The sequence below is a fragment of the Populus nigra genome, chromosome 4 (assembly GCF_951802175.1).
Source record: "Populus nigra chromosome 4, ddPopNigr1.1, whole genome shotgun sequence".
NCBI lineage: Eukaryota > Viridiplantae > Streptophyta > Magnoliopsida > Malpighiales > Salicaceae > Populus > Populus nigra.
Window position 1 is genome coordinate 8492119 of NC_084855.1, and position 13101 is coordinate 8505219.

The window sequence follows — 13101 nt, forward strand, 5'->3', positions numbered from 1 at the left end:
AACTTCGGTCGTGGCAAGTATTGTTTCCGGGGGACCATTCATAGCCTTTCCGACACTAGCAGGCAGGAAAAACAAAAAAAAATGTGGTAAGAAAATGTTCCTGTGGCAAGTGGGCAGGCAGCGGTAGTGCCGAACAGGCTAGGATCGAGCCGAGAGATAGAATTGCAGAGCTCATTTTTTGGACTAGGCCCATGGCAGGACTTCTCTTTTTTGGGCGTGGGACTCGAAAATTAGGCGTCACGTTCACGTCTTTGGGGTTTTTTAATAAGTAGAAACTGTCGTGCCTTTGTAGGGAATTCAAGTGCGAGAATGTGGGGGGAAGGGAAAACATTGTTAGGCTGGCCTGAGGTGTCCAACTGTGACACGTGACTTGCTAAGAGGATGTAGAGGGGGACCGAAATTAAATATTGCTATTTGCTAGTGTAAGAAATCAAAGACTTGGAGTTCGTGCCCATCAGTACATTGCTATTGGCACTCCTCTAGTTGCTAATGGAACACTCGTTAATTTGCTAGTTCGTTATTTAATACCGAGAATAACAACATCAAATATTCCACCGCTAGATCAACGGCCATTTGTTGATCTCAATGCTCCATTTATTTATTTATTTCATGCAATACCCATGGTGTATTTTACAACAAATGTCCTCTCTTTTTCAACAAGATATACATTCCCCAAACAGGGTGAAATGCATGATTACATAAAATATTATACATTAAAAAGTGCATTCCATCCAATGATTAAAACAAGTAATTTCTCTCAACATCCACTCCATGTTTGTAGATGAAGCACCGTGAAAACTATATTATTCATGTTGTGTTTACACTCCAATTAAAAAAATAAATATAAATATCCTGCACTGACAATATTGCAATGCTTTATTCGTACACCTTCATACAGAAAAATATTCATGTAATTAAACTTTTTCTCAATTCATGATAGTCAAGGGTTATTGTATTTTGCTGCACATATTTTTGTGAAATCTGAAGTATTTATTTACAGTACACCACTATATATTGTTAGAGAATAATATAAATTATATTTTAAAATTTCATCTAACAAGTTTAAGCTTGTAGGTTAATAAGGTTTTTTAACATGATATCAGAGCCTTGATGAGCAAATGGTCACGAGTTCGAATCTCATCATTTTTATTTATTTGATAAAAATCAAGCACGAAGTAATGTAGATCCATGTAAATTTCAAATACAAAAAACTTTTACTTGAGAGGATATGTTAGAGAATAATATAAATCATATCCTAAAACTTTATCTAACAACGTTAAACTATTAAATTAAAATGGTTGTTTAAAATGTATTTCCTTTAAATAGATAAATGTAGTACTAAGTTGAACAAATATCTTAAGAGTTATAAATATTATATTAAATAAATAGATTACGAACCAGTAGCTTGCAGTCTAGTAAGGAAGTACTTGATGTTGTTTTTTTTAAGATCAAAGAGTTCGATTGATGTAAGATATTAAATTATTTACAGAGGATAATATGTGATTTTAGAGATGAATAACTTCGTCCACTTGCAATTGGCATCCATTAAGATGTATTAAATAATATTGTGAAGTCTTACCTGAATCTTGGGTTGAACCTTGGTATTGCCGTTCAACCATGATTTTGAATTTTTTTATATTTTTAAATTGTTTTTATATTCTAATGATAAAAATAAAATTTAAAAAATAATAAAAATATTATTTTAATATATTTTTAAATAAAAATTATTTAATAAAGTTCATAAATTGTTTTTTTCTCATAAATTTGATAGCCTGGCAGCCATGACCGGTGGGATAAGGCACCAGGTCAGGGGCATGAGAGAAATGCATAATCTTTCATTTTGCTGGTGGCTTCTAGTACTCGAGGAAATCCAAGCTTTTGACCGGTGAACTTCTCACTGGCCAGTTAAAGAAATAGAATGTAGTTCTCTAGGTGGTAGTTTAGTAGAAAGAGTTCGGGATCAAGAAGTTTGTTTTTTTTATGATTTTAGATTCGACCATGTGATTGCTTATATGATGACTACTGGAGGCTTATATGTTCGTTAACTTCAGAGCTCTGGGATTAGTCGAGGTACATGTAAGCTGACCCAGATATCCACATTAAACTAAAAAAAAAATGTGATTTTTTATATGAGACTAGTCGACGCACTTTATTATACCGCGAGTATAATTTTATGTTAATTTGCAACTCAAAAGAAAAAAAACATTGGCACCGTGGATACGTTTTTTTTAATTACAGATATGATATTTGTATTTAGTAAAATAATTAATATATATATATATATATATATATATATATATATATCAGTAAATTATAAAAAACATTTTTTTCTTAGGAAATAATTCTCAGTAAATCATCAAGTGTCACCCACCGGTATTTATATTTTAACAATACAAATTCAGAATCTGTTTTTCTTCTAAAATTACTATTAGCATTGTAATATTTATACAAATTTTTTTATTAACGTAGATATCCGGGCTAGTTTGAGCACACCTCAACTAGTTCCATGAATTCTAAAATTAACAACTATATAAGCCTCTAATGACCATCATATTAGCAACTACGTAGTTCAAATCTAAAATTACTGAAAAAATAAATTTCTTGATCTCAAATCTTTACCACTTAGTCACCTATAATAAAAATCTTATCAGAGACTGAAATGACATTAAAGATACCACTTCCACGAAGTTTTGGTGGGAGCTACATTTAAATAAGTGGTCTAAAAAATGGATTGTGATTTATTTTTTAAATTTATAGCATGTTTTTGTTAAAAGATATATACTTGGAGGAAATAAAAATAAAAATATATAAAAATAAAAATATTTAAAAATAAAAATATAAACTTGTCCTACATGTTCTTTGATAGCAAATATAAAAAAATATTAAAAGATAAAATTAAAAATATCATATATAAAAAAAAAATCTGAAATAATTAAAACTAATATGTCAAACCCTCGAACCGGGTCACAAACCTTATTGAATTTAATAACCTTTTATTTTAAAATTATTTTTTATTTAATTATACACCAACAAGATGCACGAAACATTTAAAAAAACATTCAATGGGTTAAAAATACATTAAAATAAAAAAATAAAAAAACAAATAGGCCACATTTAATCAAATAATATTATATAAAAAAACATCATAAAAAATTGTCGATTTTTTTTTAAAGAATGCCAGCAATTTTTTTTATATAAAAAAACAAAATTGTAGAAGGAAGAAAACTAAAATGATAAAAAAATAATATTTCAATGGTCAAAAAAAAAAAAAAAGAGGCATGTGAGCCCGGTCTCGGTTGCCCATCACGCCTGAGCTGGCTTGATTTTTTCTCCTTTTAAAGGGTAGATGACAAGTTGGTTGTCATTAAAAATAAAATAAAATAAACCAGCTACCTGTAAACCATCCCTCGTCAAATCCCGGCCACATAATTTTACTTTAATATTATGTCATAAATTTTGAAAACACCACCATATTCTTTACATTTTTCATTTTGATCCTCTATTTTTTATTTTTTTATTTTTTAACAATTTTAGCTCACCTAGTCTTTAATTAGGTCCTTAAAGGGCAAAATTAAAAAAAAAGGATGAAAAGAAAACTTATGGGCATAGTGAATCCACAATATTTTCTATATATCTAAAAGAGTATTGTTAATAGTATGAATTTAAATTTATACCGAAAAAAATATGAATTTTATTGAAAAAATATTCCGTATCATTAAGGCAGCTGCCGCCAATGAAAGAAATTGAATGAGATTACAGGTCTTAATGGGCTGGTCTTAGTCCAGGCTTGATTATTTTTTTCAAGTCTGGGCCCATATAGGCCTGGCTACTCGAATAGAAGCTATGCCCGAGCCAAGCCCAAAATGACTTATGGGCCTTACAAAATTAAAAAAAATAATAAACAATCATTTTTATTATTTTTCATTGAAAATTTGTTTTGCTTAAGTTCTGATTTAAAAACCTCTCCTTTAATAAAAGAAAATATTTTTTTTGTCAAGATAAAAAAAAAAAGAGGATATGAATGACAAAGATAGTTGTCTTCTAAGAAATACATTTTTTCTTTCAAATTTAAATCATTTTTTTTATTTTATAAATTCTTATTTTAGTCACTTTAAATTGTTTATTCAAGTACATGACTCGAGTTCGTGGACTTGCAGGATTGAAACACCACGCAAAACCTAGAAATTGGTTTCCATCTCGCTCGCAACAGTTCAGCCATACCATCCAAGAAATGTAGCACCAGACTACTCTAGGTTCTTTGGCAGTATGGGCGAGAGAAAGGTCAAGAGAAGGAAAGAGGACCATACTTTGATTTTTTTTTAAAATTATTATTTTTTAATGTTTTTAATTTTTTTAAATGTGATGACATTGAAAGTCAATTTTAAAAAATTAAAAAATATTATTATAATATATTTTCAAATTAAAATCATTTTAAAAAATAAACATTACAATATTTTTAAATACTCTTGAGTTCTCTAAGTAACACTGTGTGTGTTATTTTTCAAAATATATTTTTGTTATAAAATATATTAAAATAATATTTTTTTTGTTTTTTAAAAATTATATTTGATATCAGCATATTTTAATGATATAAAAAAATAAAAAATTTATTAATTTTAAAAAATAAAAAAATTAATTTTTTTAAAAAACACTTTCAAAATATAATTAAAAAAACAAATTATTATCTTGGTTCCTTCTAGATTTTCGAAACATCACACCACAAGATGTATTCACTCATACAAGATGCCATGAATCAAATCCATCCCATTGATGGAAACAACAACACCAACACCAACACCAACAAACGGTCTTCAAAGTGCTTTTATCCATACAAGTAAAGGGAACCTTTGGTGGTGGAGACGGTAGAGATGTGGTGATCTCAATCTGATGATCTCGTAATTGTTTCGAGAAAGGGACACCGAAAGTTAAAAGGTGAAGAGTGAAGTCAAATCAAAAGAGTGGATGTTATATAATTGACTTTTGTATTTACGTTTCATCAAAAAAAAAATAATAAATTTTTTATAAACAGTTAAGAAAAAAATAAAAAAATTCAAAGACAAGTACTAAATTTAAAAAATACATGAAAAATTAAAATTCAAGAACTAAAATAAAATGAAATTACACTTACTCAAGAGGACAGAGTACAAGAAAAAAAATATAATAAGAAAGGACAAAAAATTTCATTAGAAGGATTAGATTGAAAAGAAAAATAACCCCAACAAAAAAAATAAAAAAAATCAAGAATCAAATTAAAAACAATAACATAAAATAAATTTAAACTGAAGGGTGAAATTATAAAAATAATTTTCTATAAAAAATCAAGTACAAAAAATCAAAAATCAAAAGAATAAAAACTAAATTGAAAAATATAATATATCACAAACTGAGATTAACAACTAAATTGAAAAGAAATAAAACTCATATTAAAAAATGAAGGATACAAATAAAAAAAAAAAAAAAAACCAAAGCACATCAATAACAAACCACCAAACTATTAAAAACACACGCTACTCCAAAATGAAAGATGATATAGCGACGCATCTAACTATATGACGGTCGGGTAGCTTGAACCAATGAGAGGCTCCACACATGATGTCTAAAGTGCAGGAGTGCTGCCCATGCAGCAATTCGTGTAAATCATGCACCAACAACTTTTTAAAATTAGTTATTATTTTATTATGGTTAGATAACAAAATAAAAAAAATAACAAAAAACTTAAAAATACATTCATAACCCTTGACCGAAAGCTCCAGTTTTTTTTTTTACTCGAGAGGCATTTTAGTAATCCACTCATACACTAAAATTGAAAAAACTGATAACAACCCTAAACCAAATGCTTATAATTTTTGGTTCCAGGATCATTTAAATATTTTTAATGTTAGATAAAAAAAATAATCCTAATACTCTCCTAAACAATGCTACATTTGATTAGATTGAGGGAAAAAATAATTATTTTATTATTGTAATCCATATTAAAACAACCATTCCCATCCCCTTGCATTTTGGTATATCTAGTTATTGTTATAGCTGCAAGTAAGATTTTTACATAAAATTTAGTAATTTATTTAGTTTTTAAAATAAAATTTGTCTTACATGATTTGTTTTTTATTCATAAATATATTAAAATAATATATTTTTTATTTTTTAAAAATTATTTTTAATATTAGTATATCAAAATGATTTAAAAATACTAAAAAATTTAATTAAAAATAAAAAAAATAAAATTTTTTAAAATTATTTTTGAAATACAAAACCAAATAAAGTGGTGAATGTAAAATTTATGGTTTTTTAAAAATAATTTTTAATATATTTTTAAATAAAAAATATTTTAAAAATCTATCTCCTGCTACTGAACTGCTACTAAAAAAGCTCCTTGTTAGCAAAGTAGTCATCGTAGAAAGCCTCCTCCGGCAATTCGACAAACAACAAAACAAACACCAAATCAAAATCGCTGGTGGCAAAAGATGAAAGCATTAGGATGGTGGCTGATGCTGGTGGGCTCGCTTCGATTAGCATCTGTTTGGTTCGGTTTCTTCGACATTTGGGCTCTTAGGCTGGCTGTTTTCTCCAATACAACCAGTAAGCTTCTTTCTTTTCACTCACTCAACACTCCAAAAGTCAAACCCCCCCTTTTTTTGCTTAAAATCCTGGGTTCTAACGGTTTGTGTGTTTTAATGCCTAATGTCGAATTGCATCATGCAAAATTTGGATCCTGATTATTCAAGGGGATCAAAACCCAATTAAGATTTGATCCAATGTTTTATTTGTTATAGAGCAGCAGCGAGTGGGGTAAATTTAAATCTGGTGTCCAAGAAAAGATAATTCCAGTTCATTGTTAAGCAAAGCATAGAATGTTAAAATGATTTTGATTAGTTCTATGGGGATTTGTCCCCAAGATCTGGGATGTGGTTCTTTGATGCTGCATATATGAGTATGGGCAATTGTGCACCTGAAATGGAGGATTATATTAAGGGAGCAAGGCAGGATGGACCTGAAATAGTTGCTTCCTGCGTACTTTTAACTTAGAGGGACTTTAAGAGTCCGATTGAAGAATGTGTTGGTAAAATTTTTATTACATGAAACTACTAGCGGTAATAAACTATCTGGTTAGAAGAAAAGAACTACATCACAGGTTTCACCAATCTGAACGACAGAAAACCCAAACATTCATGCATTGTAAATCAAGTAAATCTTACCTGATCTAATTCCACTGATCCCTTTTCTGTTCTCTCATTTCCCACCATTGTTCTTTACTATACTACGAGGAATTTTTTTTGTAGCTTCACATAAGTTCACAGTAGTTCTGGATGGATGGTTAAGATGAGAGAGCATACCTTTGATCTGACATGACCACTAGAAGTGTGTTTTCTGATACTTCGATGATTGGTGATTGAATGTCCGACGCTTAACTGGTAGTTGCTCTTTAAGTATTAATTGGATACCAAATTGAACCCGTTAGGCCTGTCTTTTCTGATACTTTATTGATTGGTGATTAAACTCTCCTAGTTAACATGCATTAGCTGGCAGAAAAACTTTAGCCGGCAATGACAATAATAGAAACTTCCTCATTTCTTAGGTTTGAATACCAAGATCAACGGTTATGTTTCATGTAAGTGTATTTTGTACCTTTGATTTTGAATCCAGAAAAATAACATCACAATCTCAAAGACAAAGCAAAACACTCTCATAAAACAAAGGTGTGCAACAATTCCAAACCCAGAAGATGCATCTATTTCTTTATGGTTGAAGTTTTGTTTGTAACATCTTTTTGACTGGTTTCAGTGGTAGAGAGTTCCCTCTCGTTCATGTTAATTGATCATGGTCTGATTTTTCCCACCCTCTTTTATTTACTGTTATGCAGTGACTGAAGTTCATGGAAGAACATTTGGAGTTTGGACACTATTGACTTGCACTCTTTGCTTTCTTTGTGCATTCAATCTTGATAACAAGCCACTTTATTTGGCCACCTTTTTATCGTTCATCTATGCCTTCGGGCATTTCTTGACTGAATACCTCATATATCAGACGATGGCCATTGCAAACTTGACTACCGTGAGCATCTTTGCAGGTATGCTTGTTTCTTAGCAGACCTGAAATGTTTGATTTTTCTGTCCTTGTATCACTTATCTACCAATATTTTTCATGCCCAACCAGGGGCGGAACTAGAAAATTTTAACTGGGGGTGCCATCATAAAAACTATAAGGTTGGGGAGCAAATATTTTATTCTTAGAGGGGCTAAATGAATAATTTTTATGAAAAAATGAAAATTTAAGGACTAAAATTAAATTTTTAAAAACTTTGAAGACAATTTATATATATAGTGCTATAAATTTGGCAAACAGCAGCAAACAGTTGATGATGGCCCATGCGTTAGGAAATTCTATGCATCTTCATGAACTTGGACCACCTATAATGCACCTAGCTAGTTTCCATGCTTAGAGTTGGAGAATGTTTCAAGGGAGTAAATAAAACATCCTGTTCTTTTAATGCAATGGAAGTTAACTAATGAGGGTTAATGTTTCATAGTAAAAAATTGCAGGCCTAGTTTATTATGCATAGATGATACCTACAGAAAGCTTGGGGGTGCCAAGCACCCCCCCAAAGCTTGCCGTAGGTCTGCCCCTTTGCCCAACCCATTTTGGGTCTAGGTTTAGTTTTGCATAGCCTGCTTGCAAGTTGCAAGTCTGGTTTGTTGTGCATACTGTGGAATACTGGGATACAAGTTTTTTGGTTTTCCACTGAATCCTAAGGTAAAGGTAGATCGGCGTGAGCTTACGGTTTATATTTCCAGCCAAATTGCGCATTTTCACAATTTTATTTGTTCTCTTGACAGAAGATCATCATGCAACTTTAGAAAAATCTCTTTCTTTGGTCTCCATTTAGTTCACCTGTTCCTTTCAATCAGGTACATCAATAGTGTGGATGCTTATTCAGTGGAATGCGCATCAAAAGAGCCATCCAAAGCATCCATGAAACTGGGATGTTATTTTGCCTTTGACGCGCAGGTCTTTCTTGCTGATCTTGAGGGAGGTTTTGCTACTCGTTTCCAGCTTCTAACTTGGATTTCTGACACCGCATGCCAAGGCTTATAGCTCGCCTTGCTTGTTAGACATGCCATTAACTGGACCGCTGTTTTAATAATGTTCTTAATTTCAGCTTCGAATGCTTCAATTATATTAAAATTTTTGGAAAGCACGCGAAAGATTACTGGCTTCCTGCATGCTGTAATCGTCTGAATTTATTGAGGGTCAAAACTTCAATTAATCTCTGTTCAAGGCTATTGTTATACCTGCAGTCACATTATATTTTTGGATTATTTTTCAAATTATTAAGTTTATCTTTGCTGTTACAGTCAAAGATAAACCATTTTATGATCAATTATTAAAACTAATAAATAAATTATTAATAGAGTTAGAATACTTTTTTTTTTACTCTAACAAATTAAACTGATATAACGTATTCATAAATAATGAACATGCTTATAAGGTTCATAATTGAATTATTTTTAACCAAATAAAGACGTTTATATTTATTTAAAAATACAATAAATATGGGAGGAAACTTTTCCTCAAAAATACCCCGAAGTTGAAGTTAAGTTAATTGGTAAAAGTCAAATCGCCTTCGGAAACTTGATGGATGGATGAGGTTATTTGGCAGTTTTGAGAAAGTAAATAAGTTGAAAGGAAATAAACAAATAAATTATATACTCTATTGGGAAAATTTTAAACTCACATGTCCTAATATTGTAAAAATTTCGTGTGTTGATGTTTGTTTAATGCAAGCTATTATCATTACCAAGTTGTTTTTGAAAATATTTTTTATTTTTTATTTTTAAAAATTATTTTTAATATTAGTATATCAAAATAAACTAAAAATAAAAAAAATTTAAATTAAAAAATTTATTTATAAAACTAAAAAACAAACAAATGAGTTTGAGTTCAAAACTTCAAATACTTGCCAACAAGGTGGACTTCAAGCCCCCGACTGGGCATTGCATTGGCAATCTAGGATTATTGAATGCTCTTCTTTTCTGTAAGTGAATCAAGTTTTGCACTGAACACTGTCTGGCTACACAAGGAGAGACTTCTCTCTCTACTGGTCCCTTCTATTTCCAGAGGACAAATACCTTTTCTTCCTGTACTTAGCCTACTTGGGGTGTGCCCCTCCTTGCCCTCTCTTTACACAGAGATTGAAGGAGATGGACTCATTTTTTTCTCTTCTAATCACTCATGCAGATTGTTTGATCATCCAACTGCACTTATCATGTTCAATTTCAGTAAGTTCATCGAGGCATATAAGGGAATTTAGAGACATAAATAAACAGAAACATGTATGTACAATTGCTCACCCTAGGCTACAGTTTACAGGAACACAGAATGTCTAGGACTTCAAATCACCCACTTCCAGAGGGTGGATATTTTAACCACACCAAATAACTTGCTTCCTGTCCCGCTATGTAGCGACGACAGGCTGATCCTCAGCAACTTAGGCGGAATCAGAAGGAAAGAACACCTACATCCTCACTAGCAGTCACTAACTAATGCAGAGCTTTTTCTCTGCATTCTCTCTCTGATGGTTCATACAAGTATATATCCTAAATGCTCCTGCTTATTTATCATTATTCTAGCTCATGGCTTGTAAGATCAGAATCCGACCTTCCCTGCAGCATTTGCATCAAGCTTCATGACCCGTTCTAGTATTTAATAGAAAGAGAGGCCGTGGCTTTCCCTAAAACCCCCCCTCCATCAATATGATCATCAATCAATGAACGGGAATCCAAGCCGATATCTTTTGCATCATTTCCGTATGGACCTGACCTGATTGGGTAAAAAACAACCTCCTCATTGCCATGGCTTTTATACCCTGCTCTAATTTTATGTGTTCTGCATTATCTATCTCGTTTTCCTTAATCTTTCTCAGACCTCCAATCCCAAGTTGTGTGATTATTGATTGGGAGTTCTGCATCACAGAGCTAGATGCATCATCTCCCCTGTAATGTTCTTCTCTTAACTGTTGTAAATTCCTTTCGCCTTCATTTTGGGTTTGATCATCTAGTGAACTTACATCCTCAAGTTGATCGCCCTTCTCTTCAATTTCTTGATCTTCATTTGTTTCTTCCCTTTCCTTATCGTCTACATCAATGAGATCCTCTACTTCCTCAGTTTCTTCCTCTTCTGTTCTTACTTGATCATGTCCATCTATTTCTTCATCCCCACCACTTCCTTCATCCTCAATTTCTCCAGGTTTAATTTCTTCGATTTCTTCTTCCAATTCTGCTTTACCCTCATGATTTTCAATCTCTAAACCTGTTTCCCTTACCCGAGGATGGAGGCCTTTCCTCCCAAGTTTTACAACTTCATAATCGCCTCGAACCTCTTCTGAGATCTTTCCAGTACTGTCCTCATATGCTGCCTTCTTATGGTAAGAGTGCTTGAGCTGGTTGACCAACCAGACGCCAATGGCAAGCAACAGAAATACCTGAATGAAATGCTTTACCTTAAAGCCTTTGGACCTCAGGTTTCTACTGGATGACTGCTTCAACATGTTCAAGTCCTGAAACGAGTGTGTATCCTTCAATTGTCAGCAGGAACTGGCAATTCCAATCTGTGAGTGGAAACAATGATCAAAACAGAACAATCAGTATTTAAAGTCTCCATAACAAACAACCCTAAACCTTCAAATTTATTTTTTGAAAATCCTAAATTACAATATGTTCAGGCCAAGATGATAAACACAATGGATGGACATTGCACAAGGACAAAGTACCCTGAAACATTCTATGACAAAAAAAAAATTTACCCCAAAAATGCCTAAGTAATTGTATCAGTCCTAATTGAACAAAATGTATACGCTTGAGTAAGACAAACTGCCAGATAATAATCCGGGATAGAATTTTTTTCTTCGGCTATGAAACAAACATGAACAAGAACTGAAAACTAAACTTCATCTCTACTGTGTTGCTCATAGACATATAATCATATTAAAGACATTTGAAAGCTGAATGAACAATAGAATCGATAAATGAATGAAGAAATTGAGCTGAAACTGACAAGGAATGACAGAGCTACAATCTTTTTAAGCACAAAAATAAAAGCAATTTCTAGCAGAACAGAATATTCTTCCCAAACAATATCGAATATGGACAGATGAAAACAGACGAAATGCAATCAGACAAAGATATCCATAGCTGTCTACAACACACCCAACTAAAAATTAAGAACTTCATGAAAAAATTTAGTAGAAAAACAAGAACTCCAAGCACACAAAGTCCAAGACACCATTCAAACAAAGCATGTGTGTATAATATATGATATAAGAACCTGACATAACTTAACTCAAGTGGAAAAAAAGAGAAGCTAAAGACACAAAAGGGTACCTGTAAGAACACTGAGCAGGAGATCCCAGAAGAAAAAAGTGGAAGCTTTGCGATTGGCAGTGAAGTGTATTTGTATGTATAGGAGACCAGTAAAGGTAGTTTTTTTTCACAGTAAAAAGGGTGGTTTGTTATGTTGCTCTCAAGAGAAATGAGTTATAAGTGGGAATAGAAAAAAAAAGGCACCTGGCTGATAAAAGAATAGAAGGGAGGGGACAGTTGATGGTTGAAGAGGGCGAACATTGTTTCTCTCTCTCTCTTTTAACTCAACAGAGTATGAACAAGAGAGTACAGGCTCCAAAAACGTCCACCACCACAAGGGGTGTGGCACTGTATACGTGTGACCCAGAAATGTCGGCAATTCTTTCTGTTTGCTAAATTGGCATCAATTCACTGGCCGTTTTGTTTGTCTACTTTTTAAACCGACTAGATTTCACGGTTTTCAAATCTCTTCCGGTTCTGTTTTTTTTTTTTTTACTTGTAAACTATACATTTCACTTCCTTGGTAGTTTGGTGTGCAGTTTTGAGGTTATACACTGTTAATATAATATATTAATTTAATACCCATAATTTTAACTTAAATATATAAAAAAATTAACTTGAGATGTCAGGTAGGTATCTAGAAAATAATTTTAAAATTTATATTTAATAAATATTAAATTATTAGCTCGCGTTAGGCTACTGGTCATATTATATTTTTATTTGAAGTAAAAGAAAATATTTTTGG

General features: G+C 31.9%; 2 protein-coding genes across 3 annotated transcripts; one reads left to right on the plus strand and one right to left on the minus strand.

The window, feature by feature from the left end:
* The first annotated feature begins 6352 nt into the window (after positions 1-6352).
* On the plus strand, positions 6353-9281 carry LOC133691354 (ergosterol biosynthetic protein 28). Its single transcript, XM_062111824.1, has 3 exons — positions 6353-6579; positions 7862-8068; positions 8907-9281. The coding sequence occupies exons 1-3, from the start codon at positions 6465-6467 to the stop codon at positions 8972-8974; spliced, it is 390 nt and encodes a 129-aa protein (XP_061967808.1). The 5' UTR covers positions 6353-6464; the 3' UTR covers positions 8975-9281.
* Positions 9282-10296: 1015 nt separating this feature from the next.
* Positions 10297-12752, minus strand: LOC133691042 (uncharacterized). Of its 2 annotated transcripts, none has more exons than XM_062111354.1 (2): positions 12378-12752; positions 10297-11605 (listed from the first exon to the last, which is right to left on the minus strand). In XM_062111354.1, the coding sequence occupies exon 2, from the start codon at positions 11543-11545 to the stop codon at positions 10763-10765; it is 783 nt and encodes a 260-aa protein (XP_061967338.1). In that variant the 5' UTR covers positions 11546-11605; positions 12378-12752; the 3' UTR covers positions 10297-10762. The 2 variants fall into 2 exon arrangements, with proteins under 2 accessions (XP_061967338.1, XP_061967339.1); XM_062111355.1 differs by lacking the exon at positions 12378-12752 and adding an exon at positions 11801-12268.
* Positions 12753-13101: the final 349 nt, after the last annotated feature.

Coding starts and splice junctions, on each gene's coding strand:
- LOC133691354 (XM_062111824.1), top strand. CDS start 6,465: ATGAAAGCATTAGGATGGTGGCTGATGCTGGTGGGCTCGCTTCGATTA. Junction 6,580..7,861: donor TGTTTTCTCCAATACAACCA/GTAAGCTTCTTT, acceptor ACTGTTATGCAG/TGACTGAAGTTCATGGAAGA. Junction 8,069..8,906: donor TACCGTGAGCATCTTTGCAG/GTATGCTTGTTT, acceptor CCTTTCAATCAG/GTACATCAATAGTGTGGATG.
- LOC133691042 (XM_062111354.1), bottom strand. CDS start 11,545: ATGTTGAAGCAGTCATCCAGTAGAAACCTGAGGTCCAAAGGCTTTAAG.